At 39.2% G+C, this 26758-nt stretch overlaps 1 protein-coding gene across 2 annotated transcripts; it reads right to left on the reverse strand.

The window, feature by feature from the left end:
- Positions 1–14442: 14442 nt before the first annotated feature.
- LOC106097801 (uncharacterized) lies at positions 14443–19272 on the reverse strand. Of its 2 annotated transcripts, none has more exons than XM_019354241.2 (2): positions 19064–19272; positions 14443–17477 (listed from the first exon to the last, which is right to left on the reverse strand). In XM_019354241.2, exons 1-2 carry the CDS (start codon positions 19136–19138, stop codon positions 15702–15704), a joined length of 1851 nt encoding a protein of 616 aa, XP_019209786.1. In that variant the 5' UTR covers positions 19139–19272; the 3' UTR covers positions 14443–15701. The 2 variants fall into 2 exon arrangements, with proteins under 2 accessions (XP_019209786.1, XP_019209787.1); XM_019354242.2 differs by lacking the exon at positions 19064–19272 and adding an exon at positions 18752–19046.
- Positions 19273–26758: the final 7486 nt, after the last annotated feature.

Genomic DNA, 26758 nt, shown 5'->3' on the forward strand with positions numbered 1-26758 from the left:
GGTGTCTGCATTTTGGGTCCTCTTCATAATCCATACAGTCTGCCTCTGCCAGACTGTGACATAGGGTAGTTAATGATAATGTAACCTTGTGTTTTTTATGACAGATAGCGAACTGAATCTGCTCACACTGAGTATGGAGCTTTAATGGGCTGCTGGGGTCATTATGGATGGTTCAAATAGAAGAGCTGATAAAAGAACCTTCGAGATTTAAAGATTGATTACTATTTACTGAGTATTTACAGTTTCATGTACGACATTGGAGGTTCTTTGACAAGCCAATCAAGCACTGGGTAGCCACAATAAAAACATTCAATGCATGGAACAGCTAACCTGCAGTTTAAGATTACAGCAAGCTAAGTCTTTTGTGGAAAATGCACAAGTTCTTTTTGTTCTGTTTTTTTTTTTCTGTAAGTGTGCCTTGTTCTCTGTACTGTTTAGATTTTTATATAAATATTGAGTGCTATATGGTTATTAAGTTTGGAGTAGAGCTGTTTTATTTAGCCTTGATGTAATAAAATGAAATGATAATCAAAACAAATTTATAAAAACTTAAAAATATTAAAAACACTGCATGTCCTCTTTAAACATAAAATGTCAAATACAGATCAAGTAAATAAGTATCAGGATGTTACAGCAAGCACAGGTGGAGCGAAACCAAAATTATTTGCCTTTTCAATGTAATCTAATTTTTATTTAATTGAAATTTAGATCCTAGTGAATCTACTAAAAGAAAAAAAAATCAAACAACACAATTTAATGTTCCAGAAAGTTTTACGTGTGGTTAGATTGCTTCATATTTTTGTGTGGATTAGTTACACACAAATGATTGTACACATTTCTAAAGCTCAGTTTATACTTGCAGATCACATTGTATGCATTTTCAACCTTTTTAAAACACATTTCTCTTCATATGTTCCTCCTGGTCACAGGACCGAACAGAGCCAACAGATTTTGAGTGTGTGAGTAAAGACAGGGAGCCGCAGCGTCTTTAACAAGAAGTTGAGATAAGCATTCTGGAGCTGGACCATTTAGTGCTCTGTATGTAAGTAAGAAAATCTTAAAATAAGTTCTAAAATCTACTGGGAGCTAATGTAAAGGGAATAAAATAAGGGGCAAGTTGAGTTGGTGTGGCCGCAGCATTTTGTAGTGCTTGGAGACGTGAAACAGGTGATTTCTCTAAGCAAGTAAAAATGTTATTACAATAATCTAAAAACGATGACTGAAATGAATGAAAAGTTTTCTCTAGTTCAGAGGAGAAGACTATAGCTCACAATGTGGAATAGTTTTTTAAATGAAAGAAAGATCATTCAGAACAATTTTATATGTGAGTTGAAGTTCAGTAAGAAATCAAATATTACACCAGCACTGGTCTTTGAAGATGAGAAAAAGGAAGCAATCACTTGACTGACTCTTGAATGTGCACAACAATTAGCTATAATCATGGCCTCAGTCTTGTTGGAGTTTAAAACAAAGCCACTATTGGAGAACCAGTCACTAATCTGTAAAATTAGTCTAGGGTGGACAGCCAATGCAGCTGGCGAACTTTAAAAGACATGTACAGAAAGACATTTAAAGCTGAATGTTATTGGCATGGAAATATTAATAAATGCCAGAAATAGAATGGAAAGGCGAACTCCCAACTCCAAAGAGAATGAGTGATGCCAGGTAAAGGACTGAAGCCTGATGTAAAAGGAAAATAGCACTATAGGCACCATAAAAAGGCAGAGAAACAACAAAGAAAGTTATTTCAGATAAATAGGAAGAAAACCAGGCTGGTGTTGAGTCAGAGATAGAATAAACGTAGGCTGCCAGGGGATTCCCATGATTCACTGTGTGTTTCTTCTTCAGTTACCTTTCTCACTCACTATGTGTTAATAAACCTCTCTGCACTGAATCACACTTGTTATTAATCTCGAGCTCTCTTCCACAGCATGTCTTTGTCCTGTCTTCCTCACCTAACCCCAACCAACCCCTCCCTGAGCCTGGTTCTGCTGGAGGTTTCTTCCGCTTCCTCTTAAACTCAATTAGGTATTAAGTTACTGTCATCCAAACTGTGTGTGATTCTAAGTACATGTCCCTTTATCAATTATATATAATTACTAAATAATGAAAAGAGTTGAACAAGCTCACAGATTCTGCTTCATTTAGTAATTTTTGTGCTCTCAGAGATGGCCCCACAGAAAGCTATAGACAGTAGCCGTCCTAGCGCCCCCCCCCCCCACACACAGACAAAACATATTAAGGATTGTACATTAACATAAAACTGTTGTACACACACACATATGAAGAGAGAGAGAGTATGCATAGTATGCAAATGGCTACCAAACAGCCATCATAATTCGTCATACAATGAGAACAGGACAAATCAACAATTGACACTGACTAATTAATATTAAAATCTGTAACATAATGTATTGTTTGGAGTTTAGTCTGTTACTGTTGCTATTTTTACCATTTCTTCTTGGAGCAACTGTAACGCACATAATTTCCTTAGGGATTAATAAAGTATTCTGACTCTGATTGTTTCAGGATGACCTGCCATTATCCAATGACACATCTGCATACCTGTATCTTTTGCTCGTTTCTCCTCCTCTTCTTTTCTCTTTTTTCTAAACTGAGGACCTGATGGCTTTGAACTTTTCTTGTCCATCTTCCATTGGTTTTAATTTTGCACTCCAGTATGAACACAAATCCCCCAACTCGAGGATCACCACAACATAATCTAACACACCTACACCTTAGTTCACAGATTCACTTTGTCTAGGGTGCATTTCTGAGATTTCACACAACCCAGGATTCAAATCATGAATACATAATGGGCTTGGATTTACATCATTATGAATGAAATGTGCTCTATTTGGAAGCAGCCGCCCCCTCCCCTTTCGACGGGTTTTGTGTGAGACTTTAAATCATCAAACTGTAAATTTTAAATTGTTATTGGTCCCTTTACCTCGAGTCCTAAAGTGTATATTTATTTTCTTACTCTTCTTATATATATTGTTTGTTTACTTGCACTGTTGTAACTGGAGCCTCGTCGTCTCGTCTCTCTATATACTGGACTGTATGTAGCGGAGGTGACAATAAAGTTTACTTTGACTTCAGCAGCGAGCAGGCCCACCGAGGGCTCTCGCGCTCACTTTTCGTGTATAGAATTTCGAAAAAACATCGGTGCAAATTATAAGTCTGTATTATAATGTCTGGTGTTTTCGTGTTTGTTGTTTTGTTTTTATTTTGTTTTATTTTGCGAGTTGGTTATTAGATGCTGCTCCAGCCAGCCAGAGAATCCCCCGCCGCCCCGCCCTCTCCTCCCTGTGCCGCAAACGAAGGGCGCCCTTACTCCAAGCAAATGGGCGAAAGAAAACCCATCGATGCCTATGCCATTCCCAATATGCGCTGGCATGGCCTCGTGGCAACATGAGTATGAGAATTTTTTTTTTTTTTTTTTTTTTGCCGATGCCCGTGATGCCCGTATCTAAAACCGCTACTGGCTATAGAGAGGTTTATTTGTATTGTAATTCTTTCTATTGAATTTGTATTGAAATCTATGAAAAAAAATCTTCTTTCATCCCTATCCTAATGAGGACATACGTGATCTTTCTCTTAGTATTTACTTTGGCTGTATTTTGGGGGGTTTTATCCTGCTACAGAAGGCATTTGGGGCCAATAAACAATCATTTATATGTCTGAAAGCATTCTTTGTTTACAGCATTTTTTCACACCTGCTAAAAACTTTTGCACAGCACTGTATATGCACCTCAAAACAAACAAACAAACAAATAAAAATAATGCAGAGACATGCTTGCTTGAAGCTTTATTGTTGCAAAAAATAAACAAGAGGAAACAAGAAGTTTTCTCTGCAGAGAAAAAAAATCACAATCAGTCCTTTGGTAACTAGCCTGCTCTTATTAAAGACTGCCTCAGAGACAGCCCAGTTTATGTTGGCTGGTCATTTTGTTATGACAGAGAGAGGAAAAATATAGTGCTCCAAAATGAAATGAAGTAAGAGCGAGCAAAACACAAACACCATCAGTGTGTGTTTTATGGGAATTTCATGCTCCAGTGTCAGTCCAAGAATGATCAAATTTTCTTGGCACAGACAGATGGCAGATGACCGTCACACCACATATCATCCCAGCACTTGAAAACTGAAAGGTTCAAAAGTAGAAATCAGTAAAAATTCTACACAAATCAAAGCCAAAACACTTGTTAATAAGCTGTTATTATTTGTATCTTTGATCACAGAAACTATTCACACACATTAAGAATTCATATTAATAATTGTGTTCTAATTTACCTCCACAATTTATCTGAAGGCAGTCCTGATTGCGATCATTGTTGGGCTCTCTAAAGCTTTTTATAGGTAAAACAGGTCCCATCACTCCACAACCACTCAGCCTCCTAGAAGGCAGAAATTGGACTTATTGGTTCAGACCAGGGGCGACTTTAGCCCATTTTTGGGGGTGCTTCAGCTAGTAAAATCAGCTACATTTGGCCGTCCTGTTGCTCCTATTGAATTTATGTAGCCTATTAAATCTAAAACTTAATATTGTAGCCCTCTGTTGTTACTACTGTCCTGTTTGAAATGGAATGAGAGAAGCTGCTTATTTTGTCATATGTGCCAATATTAAACCCAAGGTACTAACTAACTGACTGGATGCCCATTAACCTTATAACTCCTGGTGTGTGTGTGTGTGTGTGTGTGTACAGAGAGACAGCCGGGTTAATAATGAACATTAGGACGTTTTTTCAAAAAAAGGAGCCACATTCAGGTAAAAGTGTAAGAACAAATGATCCGTCAATCAAGGATAATGTTGGATCAGTGTTTCAATATTTATATCTTTTATTAGATGTTCATGTGGTTTGGTTATTTGTCTTTTGGTTGAAAGTACACTGAGAGAGGACTTTTTGTTAGTGATCTTAATAGTATTTTTTTTTTCATATTAATGCAATTTTTTCATCTAATTGAATACAATCTATTTGTGTATGATTGTCAGTCCAAAGAGGGAGAGAGGAAAGAGGGGAACATGAGGAGAAAGTACAAGGTCAGGAAGAACCAGGTAAGAAAACAGACAGGGAATACTAACAGGCAAAACAGAAACTGTTAAACTGGCAAAGAAAAAAAAAACTAATTTTACTCACACAATCTGGAAGTTGCCTTCTCTCTATATTAAAGCTGCTATAAAGAATCTGCTAAACAGAGTAGAAACATTTTTGACCCTCTTTAACAACATTCCAACATAACATTATCATTGATTTGGGAGATTAAAATTAATGATATATTTTTATGTGGTTCAGCCACAACTCTACTAAACCTCAGCCAATAATAGGTAGGCTAACTTTTCAACCATCTAGTTGTCTGTATGACTGCTGCAGTACGTGCACCACCCGTACTGCGTGGAGTAAGGAGCTGTAAAGAGAAGCAGAGTGCTCTGTTTATATTCTAAAAATGTTTTAAGCTACCTTGTTTCAAAGATTCTGTACTGCAGCTTTAAATGTTTTCCATAAGCACACATACACTTATCAGTGTTTCTCAAACTTTTTACAGTGTGTACCATCTGAGAAAATGTCAAGTTCTCCAAAGTACCAAGCATGAAACTCATAAATCTTACAAGACAAAATTCCAATCTGTTACTAAAATGAAAAGTCACATTAAAAAGTAAGCGCATTAAGTCAGAATGAGCAGCCTAAGAACGTGAAAATGTAGCAGGCTGACACTGAAACAAGAAGAAAAGGGAAGACAATGCTTAGGATATTTGAAATATGAATTTAGTATACTTTAAGTATTTTAATTCAAAGTTTTGCACTTTTTTTGATCAAATTGTACATGTTTGAAGTATTTTTATTTTCAAAAATTATTTATGACTTTCCTCCAAGTACCACAATGGGGAGTTCATGTACCACTGGCAGTTTGAGAATCATGACCTTATATCATTAGACTTCATTCTGAACAGGACACCTTCGTTACATTTTCCTAATTGTCTATATGATTTACTGTTTGGTTAATTTCATTACACAAGGAGGAGAAGAACAGGGAGAGACTCTGAGAGAGAAGACCAGGGAACGAGATGAGGAGAGGCAGACAGAGCAGCATTCCAGTCAGCAATCCAAAGGAGTTCAAGATATGGCTCTTGATTTAGGGGATAAGACTACTGGTCCTAAACAGTTGAAACTGTCCCAGTACCCTCTCACTCAATTTGGAACACAAAAAAGATCCTTCCAAGAGAACTGGTTCAAAAGCTTTTAAATGGTTAGAATATTCTTCCCCCCCAAAAAATGCTGCTTTCTGCTTCGCTTGTCGAGTCTTTGGCAAAAGTCTTAGGTATGACACATTAGTGAATGATGGAGTCAGTAACTGGCAAAAAGCACTGAGCAAGTTTCAAAAACATGAAGCCACCCAGTCACACAAGGACAGTGTAGTTTGTTGGAACAGCTACAAAGCAAGTCTGTCACAAGGCAATATTGTTGAACAGATAGAGGCAGCAAGTGCCACTGAAGTAAGTGAAAGAAGGGAGTACCTGGAACGTATTGTGGCAGTGACCTGCTTTTTGGGGAAGCAAGGAATATCATTTCGAGGTCATGATGAAACAGAAGAGAGTGACAATAAAGGGAATTTTCGCGAGTGCATAAAACTTTTGGAAAAGTTTGATCCATTCTTGCAGAGATACACCCCCCCATCAAACACCAGTCAGAATGAGATGATTGAATGTTGTTCACAAGAAGTAACTGCAGCTATTGTTCGTGAGATGAAGGAATCACAGATGTATGCCATTATGGCTGATGAGGCTAGAGATGGAAGGACGGAACAGTTGGCACTGTGTGAGGTATGTGTCTGTGGAAGGTGTAGTTAAAGAGAGGTTCCTAGCCCTGACAGAAATGCCAAAGTTTGATGCTGCATCGATAAATACTGCTATTGAGAATCAGCTGCAAGAGAAGGGAACTGAGCGGTTGAAATGTGTGGCACAGACCTATGATGGAGCATCTGTCATGAGCGGAACAGTTGGAGGTGTGCAAGCCCATTTTCAAAAGAAGCACCCTGAGGCCATATATGTTCATTGTTATGCACATGAGTTAAATCTCATCCTATGTCACACATGCAGAGCTGTTACCGAAACCATAGAGTTCTTTAACATGCTTGAAAGTCTCCATTCCTTCTTTAGGGCTTCTCTTGTAAACCATCATAAGTTCATGGACACTCAGAAGAAATTAGGATTGGAGCAAAGTGAACTTGCGCAGTTGTCAAACACACGCTGGGCATGCCAGGTTTCTTCAGTAATGGCTGTGCTTAACAATTTCCCTGCCATCATTGAGTGCCTCTCCTCTATCAACACACCTATTGTGGTTGGATTGAAGGCAAAACTCAGTAAATTCTCCTCAGTGTATTTGCTGATTGTTTTAAAGGATCTACTGTCTGTAACCGCAGGTTTACACAGATACCTACAGAAGGAGACCATAGATATTGCCCAGGCACAGACATACAAAGATGCGGTGGTTGAGACACTGAAGAAGAAGCGCAGTGATGCCACTGCTATAGATCTTCATGCAAGGACAAAGGCTATGTGTGAGGCAAACCAGATAGCTGTTTTGGAGCAGTCTTCTGGACAGAGGCAGAAAAAAAAAAGAGAATGGATGGATTTGTTGTTGAGTCAACCTGTGGGGCAGGCAGTGAAGTCTGTGGCTCTTCTGTGTCAGAAGAGCTTAAAAGGAAATTGTTGTTTCCTTGTCTGGACAGAATGATCTCTGAACTTGAGAAGCGTTTTTCTGGTATTAGTCAGGAATTGCTTAATAGGATTCAGGCGTGTAGTCCAACCTCAAACCACTTCTTGTCTGAGCCTCATATGTCAGCCCTGGCACTGCATTACCATATTGAACTTCAGTCAGAGGAAGTCATGGTTGCCAAAAACTTTTTGAAGCTCAAGAGTGAGGCTGGTGCCATCCCAGATATGTTAACAGTGTATAATCTTCTGGATAATGAGATCTTCCCCACACTGAAAACGGTTATTCAGGTTGCCCTGACAATCCCAGTTAACAGCTGTAGCTGTGAGAGGTCATTTAGTGTCTTGCGTCGGCTCCATACCTGGCTGAGAAGGACCATGGGTCAAAGCAGACTCCAGCACCTGGCTGTGATGTCAGTTGAGAAAGAGATGCTTGAGAGACTTGACCACCAAAAAGTGATTGACAGATTTGCCAACCTCAAGGTGAGGAGACATAGGATAAAAGAAAAGAAAAGAAAAAATCTGCAGAGCCATAGTAGTATCTGCAGTAAAGATCTTTTCATACATTGCACCATAGGCAAAGTTGCCTCCATTTTTTTTTTATTAATATTTTGTACATTTGTACATTTCAAGGACTGTTCTATTTTTGGAGTGACTGTGTTTTTTAATATATATCTGTGTTATATTATACATATTAAAAGTGAATCTCTGTTCAAAAAATGCACTCAGTTTACTTTTTACTTAATATGAGCATCATTCATTATTCTCCCCCAGTAATTAAGGTTTGGATATGTATTTTTTTTATTCCAATCCATTCAATGGTGGTGGTGGTAACTTTATTGTCCCTAACGGGAAATTGATTTGCAGTATGTCCGTACAAACAAACAAACAGACAACCAACACATCACATACACACACCAAAATAATATAATATAATATAAGCCTGAGAAAACAACCTAGATTTTTCATCAAAAAAGTGCAATATGCAATGGCAACAACATTTAAGGTTTAGTGTTATTAACTATGATAATAGCACTAGGTACAAAAGACAATCTATGTCTCTTTTTCTTCACTGCAGGCACTTTATAACGACGACCTGATGGAAGCAGTTGAAAATCATTAAAGAGTGATCTGATCACTAATGATCTGATCTAATGATAATGATCTGAATGGTAATGATCTGAACACAACAGGACAGAGGTTGCCTTCCTCAGCACCTGCCTGTTATAAAAGTCCACAAGCTGGACCTGAGACCTCCCTGAAATCTTACCTGCCACTTTAACCAGGTTGTTAAGTCTGGTCTTATTATTCAGGGACATATTACCGTATCAAGCAATGATACAGAAGGTTAAAACAGATTCAATAAAACTTTTATAAAAAAGAGTCATCATTTCAGATGAAACATTAAAACCTCTCAACCTCCTTAAAAAGTATAGTCTTTGTTGAACCTTTTTCACTGTAGCAGCAAGATGTGACTCAAAGGACAGTCTTATCAAGAACAACCCCCAAATACTTATAACTGTCCACCAGTTCAATGGCTGCACCATTTACCACTGTTAGCGCAGGATGGGGGGGATGTCTTCCTGAAGTCAATAACCATGTCCTTGGTTTTCAAGGTGTTGATCATTAAGGAGGACTGATCACACCATGAAACAAACTCATCCACAACAGGCCCATGGGAATCCTCTTCACCATGAAGGAGGCTTACAATGACTGTGTCATCTGCGTATTTAATGAAATGCCTGTTGGCCTGTGTACTGCGACAGTCATTAGTGTACAAAATATACAGTAGAGGAGAGAGACAACAACCTTGTGGTGAGCCAGTAGAAGAGTTCAGCTGTTTGGAAAAACAACCGTTTACTCTCACACACTGAGATCGGTCAGTTAAAAAGTCTAAAATCCAACCAACGAGATTAAAATCAAGTTTAAACTCTTAAGAAGCTTATCAACTAAAAGATGTGGCTGGATAGTATTAAAAGCTGAAGAAAAATCAATAAATTTATTATTCTTTTGCAGCATTTAAACAACCTTTATTAGATTTAATTTGATGGTTTTGTTACAAACTTTTCAAAAAGGTGTTTTGCTATTCTTTCACAAATATGGGGATTAAATTGTGTTAAAATGTACAAAACAGTGATGTCATGTTTTGTGATGAGGACCCAGGCACAGAGAAACTTGATGAATTTAAGAGTCGTATGATTTAATAAAGAAATTTGCAGACTTGCACAGAGATGGTAAAATTATGATGACTGATAACGGAGATGAACAGACGATGAGGACAGGGAGGAACAGGGGTTTAAATGCACCAAGGAGACAGTCAGAGAGAACTCGGGACAACTGGAGACATTTAGGGATGCAGGGACTGACAGAGACGGGGAAGAAGGCTCATCATTACGAGTAAAGTTTATCTTGCCTGGCTGGGCAGCTCTCTGGGTGCTCAGCACCCCCAAAGCTCTGATCCTAGAATCGCCTCTGGTTCAGACAGGTCAAAATGTTAAGCCTACCCAGACTCCTAGCAGATCAAAGGCGTAGATTTGGCATGGACGGAAGGGACGTGTCCCCACCAATATCCAGCGATTATTGAATTGTCCCCACCAATAATTTGATCTCTTCAAGTAAAGAAAAACAAACCCGATAGAAAGAAAAAAAACGATCTGTCAGCGTCTCATTCACCCAGCGGTGCAGTAAGAGTTAAATTACGTTCTCTACTGGAGTCCTACGTCATGTGACAAATATGGCCAATGTGATTGGCTGTGCCTTTCAGGGAGCTCTGTTTAGTTTTAGCAGCGGCAAGCATGCGCTGCGAGGACCTGCAAGGAGGAGAGGAGGATGGCAGCAAAAAGGAAGAACCTGGATATAAGAAAGTATTTTTCAAAGAAGCCTGTAAGTCACTTAAAGTCAGGTTCACTCATAAAATGTGTCCATCATAATAACGTTACAGGCTATGCTAGGCTTTGGCCCACATCAGTCTAAAACTGTATGTAACCATAAATAACGTGTTTTGGAAACTAACTGCACAACAGGCAGCACTATTAGTTATCTCAGTCTCCCAGAGTAACATTTCTAATTTTGATTGAAACTGTCAGAGAAAACAGAGCCTCGAGCAAGCCAGGATATTAGTTTACAGAGGCTGTTACAATTATATGTCTAACGTCAAAATGTTGGTGACACAATAATTTCATCTTAATGGTACTGACCTATTCATAGGGTTCATTTCTGACACAAAATATCATGAGGTATCATGAGGTTGCAAATATTCCACCTTGTAGTGCAGTTTGCACAAATTGTTGTAAAAATGCACTCACCCTACAAACATTACTGATGAGTCAAGATCTGCACAATTTGACAGACACACTGAAGCAGCTGCACATTTTATTCTTATTGTCATGTATGTGCTATTTGTCAGGTGACAGAAGAACCAACACAAAGCTCAGAGAGTAATGGTGACACAAGATCACAGGTGAAATTTGATGATGACTTGTTGGTTCATGACTGTATTTGAAGCTGTCAGGAGTTTTCCTGTACTTACAACTCAGAATGGAATAATGACACTCAGACAGGTTTTACAAATTAACGTGCACGGGAGAGAACTGGACAGGCGCCGTTCCTTCGCTTGACCTCAGTTGCTCTCGTCCGTTCCCCCGTAACACTGCTCTTTTATTGTGGTTACATGAATATGCATAGTTTCATTAACATATGACGTATACCTTGTGTGTGTGTGTGTGTGTGTGCGCGCGGGGTCGAGGTATGACCCCGTGAAGACTCCCCAAAGCTGGTGCCAGGAGTCTAACGGTACATCTAAACAAAAGGCTCTTAGACTAAAACAGATATACGTGTGTTTGCTATACCATATATCAGCAAGAGAAGATACGGCCTCTCCTAGGAGACGTGTGATCTATGCCAGAACACTCTGAGGAGGAGTGAACGCACTCCCCTCTTCATGCTATACAGAGTTATTACAGACCTCCTAGGATAAGACATTCTTTCAATCTACAAATGATTATATACTTCTAAGCATATATGAGTAAACATTTCTAAGCATAAATAGCAATAAACAATAAGACAAGGTGTGACCTCTCCCATGCTCCCAGGATGTGGGTGTGAAAGTCAGAGAGCTCTGGAAAGCACACAAAGCTTGCACAACATAACTTCTCTAGTAAAAAAGAGCAAACACATCTAGAAAACCTTAAATGAAATGTACTTCTAAACATAAACATAATAAAAATCTTTCAACAGAAGCACATGTGTGACTGCATGTATTTGGAATGTCTCACTGTTATTTATCAGGTGACAGAGGCAGCTCTGCCATGTTGTAGCTCAGACAGATGTGAAGATGCGAGGTCACAGGTGACTGACTGATGATTTGGTGCTATAGATTAACTGTCTGTGAAGGTTCTCAGTCATCCAGGTCATCGTAGTCAAAGGAGTTTGCAAAGAAAAGCGTCTGGACTTCTTTAAGTTGCTTGAAGACGTTTCACCTCTCATCCGAGAAGCTTCTTCAGTTCTAAGGTCAAATGGCCGAGAGTCCCAGATTTAAACCCAGTGGGAGTGTCCCCGCAAAGAGGGACAAAGGACCCCCTGATGATCCTCTAATCACATGAGCCAAGGTGTGAAAGCGGGTGTGGGACCTAATCAGCACTGGTTTCGGGTGAGCTCATTGTGAAACCTGGCCGCACCTTGTCATGTGAATTCCTGAGGTCAGATGGCCCAGGATGTGAGTGGGCATTAAGGCGTCTGGGGAGGGAACTCAAAACTGGATTATAGATGGCAGACAGTTGGTGTCGTAAACCACCGCCTCTGTTGAAAGATGGTCGCTCACAGTGGACATAGATGGCCTCTTTCACTCCTCTTTCAAACCATCTGTCCTCTCTGTCCAAAATGTGAACATTGGCATCCTCAAAAGAGTGTCTTTTGTCCTTTAGATGCAGATGAACTGCTGAGTCTTGTCCCGTGGAGGTGGCTCTTCTATGTTGTGCTATGCGCTTGTGAAGTGGCTGTTTGGTCTCTCCAATGTAGAGGTCTGGGCATTCCTCGCTGCACTGTACAGCATACACCACGTTGTTAAGTCTGTGTTTTGGAGTTTTGTCTTTCGGGTGAACCAGTTTCTGTCTGAGTGTGTTGCTGGGTCTGAAGTACACTGGGATGTCGTGTTTGGAGAAAAGTCTCCTGAGTTTCTCTGATACACCGGCTACATAGGGGATGACAACGTTGTTGCGTCTGTCTTTCTTATCCTCCCTCGCTGGTGTCTGATCTTCTTTTCTGTGCATCTTTGCTGACTTTATGAACGCCCAGTTAGGATAACCGCATGTTTTGAGTGCTTCCTTTACGTGTGTGTCTTCCTTCTTTTTCCCTTCAGGCTTAGAGGGAACATGTTCTGCCCGGTGGTGTAGGGTCCTAATTACTCCAAGTTTGTGTTCCAGAGGGTGATGGGAGTCAAAGAGGAGGTACTGGTCCGTGTGTGTGGGCTTCCGGTAAACTTCAATGTTGAGGTTGCCATTCTCTTCAATGTGCACAGCGCAGTCCAGGAAAGGCAAACAGTTATCCTTTGTGTCTTCCCTGGTGAACACAAGAAGTGGAATCCTTCACTGCACACATTAACGCTGTGGATAAAAACATCAAGTTCGTATGTATGTATACATTTGTATCCACTACATGTTTAATGACTGGACCTAATCAATTTTGATAACATTCAATTTCCTTGTAACTGGTACAGTCTCTGAAGGGGCAGCTGTGCTCTTATCATGTTATCCAGTGGTTCCCAAACTTTTTTTGCTGGGCCCCCCTTTGTTTTACAAGAAAAATGTTGCCCCCCCCCCCGCGTGCAAGTGCGCACGCACACGCACGCACACATCCTCCAACCACACACACCCATATTTTGCTCCATTGCAGTTTATTTCACACCTCAAACATTTAGTAAACAATTAAGCAAATACAAGTAAACTGCAATAAATTACAGGTAGTAATAAAATAAACTACTAACTCTTTTACGCTACGTCCGCACCTGCACGGGTATTTTTGAAAATGCAGCTGTTTCGTCCACACGTAAACGACGTTTCGAATCACCGAAAACTGAGATTTTTTTAAAACTTCTTTTTTGCGTTTACGTGTGGACGATACGGAAGAGGATTAGGGCCACTGGAAAAAAAAAAAGAAGAATTCTGACTTTAATCTCAGAATTCTGAGAAAAAAGTCAGAATTCTGAGATTAAAGTCAGAATTCTGACTTTTCTCAGAATTCTGACTTTATTCTCAGAGCTTTTAGTGCAATTATATTAAAGCAAAGCTATTATAATCATTTACCCATACGAAGATCCATCACCTAATTATTATTGTATTTCACTTCTGTTAGTTGTAAGATATTTTAGCTGGTTTTCATGTAAAATGACCAGGAGTCATTGCTATACTGATTCAGTGTGAGCTGTCGTATACAAGGCTCCTTTATGATATGAATCCTAAAATTATAACAAACATACCAAAAATATTTTGACTTTTATTTGTAGTATCCCAGCAACAATGCAACAAAACAGTTCCTACAAGTGGAACCAAGTTATTGTCCCATTAAGTGCAACATGTTTTACATTTATATTTGTGTATCTTTATGAAATGTTTGAAATGAAAAATAAATGGTATTCTTCCATGTTACTGAGCTCATGTGTGGCAGTCTCTTGAATTCTGGCATGTTCAAATAGATAAGGAGCTTGATGAACATATTCAAAACAACAATATAAATGTACTGTGTACAGTAACATTTTATTGGAAAAAGTTTACAAGAAACCTGTTCTTGCCAATGCCAATAACATGGCTAAAACTCATAACCGTATAAGCTGCCCTGTAACAAGAATGACTCAACTTTTAAAACAAACTTATAGATCTCATACAGTCTTGTTATGCATCAGTATACATCAGTGACTTACTGTAAAGATCATGAACACTGGCTATTGTGGTATCACATATTCCTTCAGTGTCATCTATGGTATAGAAATAAAAACAAGTGTGAATGGTTGAGAACATACATGCATACAAATAAAAATGCATAATTTCTGGCAGTAACAAGACATTTTTTCAGGTGTTAAGATTAATACTATATCTGAGAACATGACAATTTGGCATTACAAAAGGATGCCTGAATAATCACAGCACTTGACCACTGCACTGAACTGTACAGTGTTTATTTATGATCTCAGTAATCAATAACCGTCTTCAAAACAGACTGAATCCTTTAAGCAGCTTGAATCAATTTGATGGATGAATAACAGGTATGCTTAGAAACAATATGACATTAAGAAAATACTGGAATTTTAAAAAATATTTTCACCAACTTTAAATGGAACCTTTGTAATCAACAACAAAAGCCAAACTTTGATACCTTAACCTACCTTAACTAAAAATTGCATATACTGTAAAGCAAAATATTTTCAGACATGACAAATGCTAAAGTATAAAATTGTACTTATTCCTTTTACAATACAGTGTTGAATAACAGCATTACTTTTACATTATAACTATGTTCAGTTTTAGCCCTGACCTAATAAGAAAATACCATCTGAATGAATTAGTCTTACTACTAATTACTTACAAAAGTATTTGACTGTGCTGAACTCTCACACCACACATGGTGCATTAAAGAAAGTTTAAGAGCAGTTTAATTATAGTTTATAGATCTTTAGTATTCTTTCTTCATGCTTTTGCTGAAGGTTTCTGTCTTACAGCTGGAAAGCTTGGATTTGGTGAAGACAGCTCTGGATATGGTAGTAAACAGTGTACCCGTTCGTTTTGTTTTGTGACTGTATCATGTAAAACTCAAAATGATAAAAGAAAATGAAATATTAGCCAAAACTGGACTTCTAACCGAGATGAGAAACTTCTCTCTAATTAAAAAAAGTATACCGTATAAGTTCAAAATACATAAAAATACATATTCCTAACATCTCTTTACAGTTATGCTCTAGTGTGCATGAGCAGTTCAAATGTAGCGCATTGCTGTGAGAGTTTAAACAATGTCCATCACCCAGACATTACTTTCAAGAACTGCATTAAATTCAGAACGAAAATCTGGGAAGTTTTCATAGCTGTTAGCTAGCTGCAGAACATTCCCACACGTGTGTCCGACTGGTCTTCTTGTAAACTCTGTCATATCTTGAAATTCCACATAAATACTGTTTGTTACTATAAGGTCAGATCCGGTGCAGAAACGCATAAATTTCTGAAGTTTAATGTTATCCAACTCTCTGATGAATCTTTTGAGATGATTTTTCACTTCTTTTTGTTGTGGAGTCAAATCCACAGCAAATTTCAGTAGCTGACACACTTTTTTTGAAGTTGGTTGCAGTTCAGAGAATAACTTGGTCAGTGCCTCCGGACTGAGGGAGATATGGGAGTCGATGATCTCCCTCCAGCAGTCAATAACAAACATTGGTTTTTGGACAAGCTCTTTGTGTGCTATTTCATCAAGGATTGTAGGAAGAGTCTCAGCAGTGATTCTTTTTCTACAGCCATAACTGTCAAGAACTTCCACAAGATCATCCAAGTCAACTGCAGAGAAATTTTTTACTGCTTCCATCAAAACATCACATTCTTGGCTGCTGACAAACTGTAGAAAGTGTGCTTTAAGATCACTGTAAACACCACTGAAAAGCACTTGTTCCAGAAAAGGGATTGCAAGTTTATTTGGAAAATACTGACATTCTTGGTAACCTTTCAAGAGTATTCGCCCAACTGCCTTCCATTTTTCAGCAGGAAAATCATGGCGAATGAATGGCACTTTAACGGTTGCACCTAGGGTGCATCGCTCATAAAATTCATGCCAGAAGCATGTGAGTACATCTCTTAGTATTCCTGATCCAGTGCCTGGTTCTTCTGTGGTGTCTGGAAGTATGCGCTTCACATTCAGTGTTTTGCTCAAAATCTCCTCATCAGAGAAAGCAGTAATCATGTCATGTAAAGTGTCAGTATGACGTATGGTGATTGTTATTACGTTCTCTGAATTAGGTGGACTGAGGGGGACAAGAAAACCCTCATAGACTAATGTGTCTTCTGTTTCTTCTTCAGCATCAAAAATTGGACCAAAAGTAATTTCTGGATCATCTAAAAGTTCTGAACCAGCGATGACTTCATCAAAATTACCCCTGACTTCCCCCACTTGCAATGGATTAATATCACTGCCACTGCTTTCTGAGACAAACACCACTTCAGATGTCTCGCTGGCATCTTCTTCAGGATCTTTTGGTTTTGTTGCAATGTAGAAGCGTAACATTGTCAGTCTCGCTGCCTCATACATATTGCCAATAGACTGGCAGGTATCATCAGTAAGGTAGTTCTGTTTAAAGTCCCAAACCTCAAACTCAAAATCTGTTTCACATCCCGTAGGAGATATGCCATCAGGAAAAAAAAGTTTCTTTCCTTCCTGAAGAATATCTTTTAATCCAGCATCAGTGGCCATTTGAATTTTTCTAGTGCCACCTCCCTGCTTCGCTCTCACCTGTTTGGCTATTTTTCCATCACTATGTATCCATCCTATCTCAACATTTCGTGTTGCTTTTTGCTTCTTTGTCTGTCTTATTCCTGCATCTGTATGTGAAGTGTTCTCCTTTGGACTTTCTTTTCTGGTTTTCATTTTCTCACGAAGTTTTTGCAGAAGTCCTAGTTTTCTTTTTGACAGTGGTTGCTTGCTTTTGCAGAAATTGAAGAGGGCAATTCGGTCTCCGTACGAGGGAATGCAGTTTGCCAAAGTTGCGTCATCCATCAGTGCTATGACGTCACAGTCAATCTGCACACAAGAAGAAAGAAAAGACAGTCATTTTCTGCAACATTTACACTGCAAAGCAATATTACGGTTAAGCCTCTTAGGTCACCGCTAATGGCAGCAGGAGAGTACTGACTGTAGTTATCAGGAAAGCTATCTATTTTATGCAGGGCGAAACACAATAATGAAAGAAGCAAACTAATGCATAGCCTTTCAGTAAATAGTAAATTCTAATCTGTATTTAAAAAAAGGCAGGACTTGATTGGTTATGATGTAGGTAGTACGTCTTCTAAGGATGTTCTACGACACTGTGGTGGCATCTGCTGTCTTTTATGTTGTGGTCTACTGGAGTGGTGGAATGGCAGAGAGGGACAGGGGGAAACTTAACAAACTGGTCGGGAGGGCCAGCTTTAGCGGTCCGCTAAAGTCCACTGAGCAGACTGGGGAGGAGAGGATGTTGTCTAAGCTAACATCCACCATGGACAACACCTCCACGCCCTCTGCATGAGACTGTACGAACACTGAGCAGCTCGATCAGCAGTAGACTTTTGTGTACACGCTTGTGTACATATCTCTGTACATTTTTATCTGTACATATGAATGTTACTTATGTATGTAGGACTATAACGCAGTGTCATAAATACACAGTCCATTTAGTCATTTAAGCAAAGGTATTACACATAGAACACAAAGTATTCTTTGGCACAACATCGGGATTATTTCGTTATTTATTGATTGATTGATTTATTTTTGTGTTTATGCGAACAATATGCCTGATTTGCGACTTTCTGCACTTCTACTGTTTGTTCAAACAAACGTCACCTCACTCCGAGGTCAAAGTTCAACGCGGCAGCGCTCCTCAGCCAGCACTTTTTATTTTATTGTTCGATAAAAAAAAAACCCCAAATACTGTATTAAATTTATTTTTTACCGGTAGTGAACTGTAGTGCAGCCTACCATTTCCACACGCAGGCGTTAAGTGCACTGGGCAGCTCAGAGTATAAGATATGATTTCCTTCTTGAGCTGACATACATTACACAGTGCAGGAGAACGATGATGTCATTCTGACATTATAAACAGTTTGCTCATTTCTTCCGACGCTGTACCACTAACGTATACACAGTTACATGCACTACATTAGTTTGTGTTAGCTAACATGTTGTGAGGGGATCGTCAGTCGGCCACCGTCAGAACAACAACCGGGGCTGTGTATGAACGCCACCCATTTTTCTGAGTGAAATATCCGCATAAACATTCATTACAGTTTCTCCCCTCCGCTGTACTAAGTGTAACTTACTTGTACACATCAAATATATCAGTGATATTGGCAGGCGGCTAGCATCTGTAACACAGCTCCGCTTAACTGCCTTGAAAAACTCTGAAATAGTAGAACAATAAAATAAAATGCAACGAACCCATCTGGGATGATCCTGCGATCAACAACAGTTAAAACGTCAATTCACCTAGTATACTGTAACATCGTGAAACACGTTCATTCCTATATAACATTATAAGCTAACAAGCATGCTAACAGCTAACCGTAACTGTACCGTAACTGTTTTCCTGTAAAAATAAGAGACACCAAAGTATCTCTCTTTTGGTTACTCACCTTCTGCTCTTCCATTAATAAAATAGCATCTTCGGGGACCCCTCGGCCACGCAAAAAATCACTTATATCCACCATATTTAGTGAATTAGTTCTCCACCTGCCAAACTGGACACATCGCTGTCACTGAAGCTGGAAGCCTGCAGGTGCCCACCTCAGAATTCTGAGATTAAAGCCAGAATTCTTCTTTTTTTTTTTCCAGTGGCCCTAATCCTCTTCCGTAGGACGAGGAATACAGAGTTCGTCACGCAACGTCAAAGGTATGTGCCTTTTTTCACATCACGCTGTGCGCCACGTTATTGTTTACAGGAGATGAATTGCAGAATGGCAGATAGAGACGAAATACTGTCAATCTGACTATCTGCAGGTTTTACACGCTTACATATAAACACGCAGTTACTGTCCCTCCATTTACAAAGGCAGAGGCTTCACGGTGTGATTATTTTACATGTAGTTGTTTTTTTCCTGTGTAATAATATTCAACATTGTTATCAATACATTTTTCAAAAAATGCCTCTCTGTGCAAAATAGGTTTAAAAACATAAACAGCTGTGGGATACTGTTTGTCCGTGATTTGAACCGGGGGAACAAATCGTGGCAGGATCAGCCTGATATTATTTGTATCCCACTGTAACTTTACTGTATAAAGTATAGTATAGTATGTATATCTCCAAAATGTCAGGAGTAGTTAGTCATTACAAGAAGTGTTTGTGAACTAAAAATCAGGAATGTAGAATACTGTTTGTCCGTGATTTAAACAGCCCAGCGCTGCTCCCGACGAAGGGAAAACCAATTCTGCAGGGAGACCTACCTCGGCACTTGTGCAGGTGAAGCCAAAGGGAAGATATGCTTCACCATATTTTCTAGTCTTTGGCTTAGAATGAAGTTGGTTTGGAAACATATTCAGCGATGCTTCATCTCCTGCTAGCCCGTGCTAGCAGTGTCCAAGCGTTTTGTTTTTTATCCCCCCTTTTCATCCCGCGCCCCCCCTGCCATGGCTCTGCGCCCCCCTAGGGGGCGGGCCGCACACTTTGGGAAGGTCTGGGTTATACAAACATTAATATCCTGATAAAGGTCCTTTTTATAACATGAGTTTCAATGCAACAAAGTGCCTGGTAAATCTTTGAAAGGTATGATTATAGCCTAGCACTGGGTTTGTGTAAATAGAAACAAAGAATATCTCTGGGACTTTTCACCACTCTTGGTAGATACATGAGTGCTGCCTGCAACACAGTGAGTCATTCACTCACAGTCTGGTTTTCTTTGATAGCGCTCTAATGCTTTCATCTAGGACAGCTTCACATTCACTCTAATTATTTATTTTACACTGTTCACTGGTGCAAACCCAGTGTCCAGAAACTCCCTAAACTACTAAAAGGAGCCCTGATAGTTCACTGTTAGTGTTTAAATGGCTTCTGGTTATTATGTGTTCAGTAAAGCATTTGAGGCAGACACTCATTAAACAACTAGAGCTTGTTTAAAGTAAACATTGTCTGCTTATTACATGTTTTTATTATTAAACTTTATTTTTGGGAATATTGCAGATATACTTTAATCATTTTTCACCCTCTGTACAGAAAAAAATATATTTCAGCTCTCCTGGTTGTCCTTTTTTGAAAATAATGATTGTGTGATGGTTAATGTTTCTCAGCTTTTCTCTGTCAACACAAAACTGTACATTTACTATTTTTTTTTCATTTGTATATAACAATAATCCAATCTAAACCAAAAATAATATTTATGCATCAAACCAAAACCTACACAGTGAAAATTAAATTATCTCGTGCTCACAGCTGCTGAAACTGATCCTAAAATACAAATTTCTCGAAACTGCCCGCTGCTTCTGGATACTAAAATTAAATGTTTTCAGTTCCTCCCTACCTCTGAACTCTAGCGGGAAATGGGTTTCACTGCCATGTATTACCAAGACACTACAGCAATGACAAGTGATTTTATCTGGAAATAAAAGCAAAATATATTTCACACCTAATTCCCCCTGCAGTCATCTACTGTGTCATTGTAATGGGCAGTGTTGGGTAAGTTACTTTAAATTAGTAACTTAGTTACATTACTAGTTACTTCTCTAAAAAAGTAACTCAGTTACTTCAAGTTACTCGTTACTTTCAAAGTAACTAGTTACTAGGGAAAGTAACTTTGGTTTTACTCAGAATTCTCTTGTTAATGTGTTGCTTCCATAACTGGATACCCAGCAAGATTGCCAGTCTTCTAGCTTGCTTACTTGCCACAAGTGCACTGTGCCACCTACCAATAGAAAGGAAAAAATAATGTGCACATTTCCACGAGAGAAATCCCACGCCTGGACCGTCGTTGACCGCCGCCATGATTCTAGCCTGCTTTTTACATCCAACACAAAAACTGCAGTCGTGGTGCTTTTGATTGTACTCAGAACTCGGAAATTCTGCCTTCTGAATAGGAAGATGTAGGTAACACCAGACTGCAGATGAGCTGCATCCAGGGCTGGACTGGGACAAAAAAATCGTCCCGGGCATTTTGACTAGAGACCGGCCCACCATTATAGGAAAAATCATAAAGCCTTTGAATGAAAACAAACACTGTTGTGACAGTGATGTACACTGTTCTGATGGTATATATGTATCAATCTATCAATTGTTTGTTGTAAGACTCAGATAATTATTTATTTTAAAAGCGAGACATTTTAAATGAGAATAATAAAGAAAAGTATTTCCTTGTCCCCCCCTTTCCCTGTTAATGCCCTACCTGGCCCCTGGCAACACTTTGCTAGACCCGCCCCTGCACAGTTACCAGCTGTCAGCTACGTAGAAAAGGATCCTGGTGTTATTTGTCTCTCAGAAACAGTTCATACCTTCCCTTCAACTCATTCATGTCACCTAAAAGGTAAACCTGTTTCTCCATCACCTGTTCAGCTCTGATGATTCAGTAAGGACATCTCCTGGTTTCATCTGCATGTTTCCCTCTCACCAGATAACCAAACCGACATCATGACCAGCAGCTTTACAGCTGTGGCTCCAGCAAACATCAGCTGATACTAGAAATTAATATTAAATACATTCTAACAACAGCTGATCAAGCTTAAACGTGCTGCTGTTGTTTAACGCGACATCCGCTGGTTTCCTCTTTCTGGCGCAAAGTGGGCGATAAACAAACAAGAGACGGGACTTGCGTCAGAAATACTGATCAGCTGATCATTGATCAGTTTCATGATTGAAGTAGAAACGGGAGAGAATGAGAGAAGAAGATGCAGCTGTGCAGCTTCAGCTTTGTGTCTTTTTCATTGTAGCTGAAGTCCGGGACAAACTGTGTTCCTTTTCACCTCAGTACGAAACGCGAAATATTTCTCTGAATACCAGACGATCCTGTTTTTTACGGGACGGTTGGCAACTCTAATAATTAACCGTATGAACAAAATAAAGTTCAACATCAGTAACATAGCACCCACACAGCTGTATAGAAACTCCGTCATGATAGCTAGCACGCAGTACGAAAATGTCAGCATGCCGAAAATAAACTCCACCTAAACTTGGTTTATATCTGACCCAGATAGACTGCAGGTCATAACTTCTTACCTGAAGTTCAGTTCACCTGACACGCGGACCGGCGGCCGCTTCGGGTCTCTGCTCTTGCCTCCCTTTTCCTTCATCCACCTGCTGGCCTCCACCACTTGCTAATGTTATTGAATCTGTGGAAGCTCCGCGATATCCACCACACGAAGTAACGAGTAACGAGCCTATCTAAATCCCAGTAACGAGTAACGCGTTCCTGGTTTTGGCATAATAACTAGTTACCGTGCTCGTTACCACAATAATAACGTAGTTACTGTAACGCGTTACTTAATAACGCGTTAGTCCCAACACTGGTAATGGGTATAGTCAGTTAGTTGCTGGGAGTGGCCTTTGTCTAGCTGCGTGCTGGTTGTGAAAGGGGAATGGATACGATGCATCCATTCATCCACATATCCAATTCAGGGCTGCGAGAAACCTGGAGCCTATTCCAACTGTCGTAGGGTAAGATGCAGTGCACGCCCTGCACAGGTCTCCTGTCTGTCACAGGACTACCTCACAGAAACACAATCATTTACACCTATGGTCAATTCAGAATCACCTGTTAACCTAACCCCATGTATATATTTGTTTTATGGAAGGAAGCCAGAATACCCGGTGAGAACACGGAAACTTCACACAGACTGGAATTGAACCAGGATCTTCCTGCTGTGGGGTGACAGTGCTAACCATCGTGCCACCATGCTAACCTGAAATGGATACCAGACAACCAAAAATGAGTCACTCTGCTGTTAGTACAGCAACACACAAACCCAACAGACTGTACAGGTGAAGTGACAGATGCCACGTGGAAACAAAATGTGACATTACAGACCTGCAGTCGCTGATTTACGAATTCAAACAATCAGCAGTTGTGATATATTCGTGATATATTCTAAACTGGTCTGTGAGCTGCTGCAGGTACGCTTTCAACAGTGGGGGAAAAAAGTGTGTGCAGTCAAAACAAACCAAATCCAGATTCAACAGTCTGCTGATGTAAAGGGAAACAAGTCAGAAAGATTTGTCACAACATGCCAGAAGTCTCATCTGTTCCATTGTTAAGAGCTCAAACAAGTAAGATGACATTCCTGTTCATTTGTTTTTGTTTCCACTTACACTTCAAATACACAGCAACCAGACAGTGAGTACATATTTAAATTCTATAAGGCCATTATATCCTGAACAGATTAATGACTGTACTTAATAAATAACATACCCTGAGTTTATGTCAGATTTCAAATAAATGAAGACCCAAACGCAGACACTAGAGTGAGGTCCAACAGTGATTTAAACTCATAAAAACTTCCAGAGTCAAGAAAGCCAAAAAATGGGACTGGATTAAAAGGGTGGTGAGTAAATCAACAGAAGACACATGAGGAGAGTTAAACACCAAAATAAAACAGGAAGTATAAACTACATCGGGGGTGATGGGGACAGATCCTGCAACATAAAAGCAGAACAAATACCTCAAAATCATAAATTTTATTACAGTATAAACGTCGTATACATGAATCTTTTTCATGCCTGGAAATCACCGGATTTCCTCAGAACTGATAAATCATCTCTGAGGGCGCATCCGTGACCTTGATTTCACATTGTGAGAGTATTAAAAAAATGTTTCCCTGCTTCCTTATCTTGAGTGGAAGAAAAAATACTCTTGTATCCTGGAAAATGAAAGGTTGGTTGTAGGCCGACAGTGAGATAATCATATTATAAGGGGAAAAAAATGACGTCTCTCAGGGACTTTCATTAGGTCACTGTCTTGCTGTTGGCGAGGTTAGCATGTTAGCTTTGGGAATGTTAACATCATAGTATTATTATAAAAACAAAATCTCACTAACTTTTGGTTATGGCTCCAGAATACAGCTGGAGCACACCAAGTAATTTAAAGTCTGTTTTTTCATAGTGCTCTAATAAAACGCCATATTTCCATGTTTTATTCTAGGACTTGACTAGAGCAGCTTCACATTCAGAATGACTATTATTTAAATTCCCCATAACATCAGTGTGAGTACAGTAAGTAAGTACAGCTGTGACACTGAGCAAAATGAAACATGCGTCCTAATATCACAACTGAAAGGGAAAGCCCTGATAGCTTACTGTTAGTGTTCAAATATGCTCTGGTTATGAGCACATGTACAGTAAAATCCTTTACATGGAACAGGATCGCTCAGTTTAACCTCTGCTTGTAACAAGCTGTTCTGGCTCCTCCCCCTTTAAGCCAACCTTGTTCTCATTTGTCTTTTTAAACACAACGTTTTTGTAGCAACAGCTTCCTCCAAGATATTCCATTCAGAAAGCCTTTGATGGATGCTGACTTTATTAAAGCAAGCGTTGCTCTGAGATCAGTCAGTTATGAGATGGTGACGAGAGCAGGACGAGACGACAAAAAAAAGAGCCCCACACACCCTCTCCACCTGAGGAGTGACCAGGTAAGTAAGGTGAAACCGCACCGACTGTAACAATTACAGTTTTGGAAATTGATATCACCATGGTGACAAATAACACCGAACACAATAATGAAAGCAATAAAGCCGTGGTAATCAAACATGCACATTTAATCCGTGCAGTTTGTAAAGCCGGTGGGTGTGGCTCAGTGTGGTGTTAAATGAGGATTTAGAGGAACGTGGAGCCTGAACATGGAGGGTCACAGTGAATATGATCCCCAGTGTGTTTTTTCCTCTGTGTGGGCAGTTTGTGAGCTTCCTGTGAGTCATGTCCTGCTGGCTGGATCGGATCCTGGTTCACAGCTTCATCAGCATTAACACAGTCAGGTTCAGCTCAGGTTTTGTTGTTGTGTCTATCCTGTTTACTTATGGCTACTTCTGGTCTCTCTGTGTGTCACCCAGTATCCTGTTGGTGGACCATATATTCATGTGGTTGTTCCACATGATTATATGGTTCCACACAGTTCTTAACATTGCTTAAAATATATATAACCTAACAAATGTTTAGACTACTACACATGCAAGAATAGAGATGCTGAAAAGAACGTGGGCATGCTCAGATTCTGGTACTGCTTTTCTCAAGCAGTCAGTTTCACTGCTCACATTTAATCCTTTAAAGGGTCAAAAATATCAAGAAAATTAAAGGATAAATGAACAAATGATTTTATATGTGGAAAGATTAAAATACAAGCTTTGCATAAAATGTGCTTATGCATTAATTAGTTGTTTGTTACTAGAGACACTAAGATAGTGTATTTTGGTGTTTTTTATGACATGACATCGCAGTGAATACACCAAATATGCTAACAGTGAGGGTGGACTTTTAAGGAGCTGCTGGGAAGAAGGATTACTCACAGGGAACAACTGCTGAATGTTGCCATAGTTACCCTCAAAATTTAAAGATTAGTTAGTAAAAAACATGTCAATGATTTGTAAGAAATGTGCAGCGAAATCCAGTCTGAAATATCACACGAGGTAAAATCACTGGATGTGCTCTTCAGACACAAACTTTGAATGATGTGAACAGTCAGTGTTTACTGACATCTACTGTTCATTTAATGGAATTTCATTGGAAGATGTGCAAATAAAGTTTAGGTGCAGCTGCCTTGTGCTTTACCATGACAAGACCCCCAAAAAGAAAATAGAAGAATGATAGTGAAGGAAATTGTAGTCCTACAGAACTAAACTATATGTATACCTGATAGTTCAGGGTTCATGCATATTTACTGGACATGCACAAACAGCTGGCTATGAAATGAAAGTCTTATCTGAAGACTGCCTGTTTTTCAACATTTAATCTGCTGTCATTTAAATGTCATAGACCACCTTTACTTCTTCATGAGCTAAACAGTAAAGAAAATGACCACACTTACACTGTTTAAAAACAAATTTAAACTGCAGTTCAATACAATTCTTGCTTCAGTTTAAATTTGTTTTTGTCCTTTTCCATCACATTTTATTTTAAAATATCATATAAGTCTTTAAATTCCATCAGACACAGAAGCCTGCTATAAATGAGGGAACTTTAAATGTAAGTAAGGTTCATTTCTTAAGCCTTTCAGAGATGTTCACAAAGTACACCTAAATGAGTAAAATAAACCAGAAAATTAAGTCCTATGATAGCCAAGAAAGACATAATGATGTAAAAAGACACAGTAAGTCACAACCAAGTAAAAAGAAAAAAATCCTAAACATATAGTTAAATAAATAAA

This window comes from Oreochromis niloticus, linkage group LG3, assembly GCF_001858045.2.
Source record: "Oreochromis niloticus isolate F11D_XX linkage group LG3, O_niloticus_UMD_NMBU, whole genome shotgun sequence".
Classification (NCBI taxonomy): Eukaryota; Metazoa; Chordata; class Actinopteri; order Cichliformes; family Cichlidae; genus Oreochromis; species Oreochromis niloticus.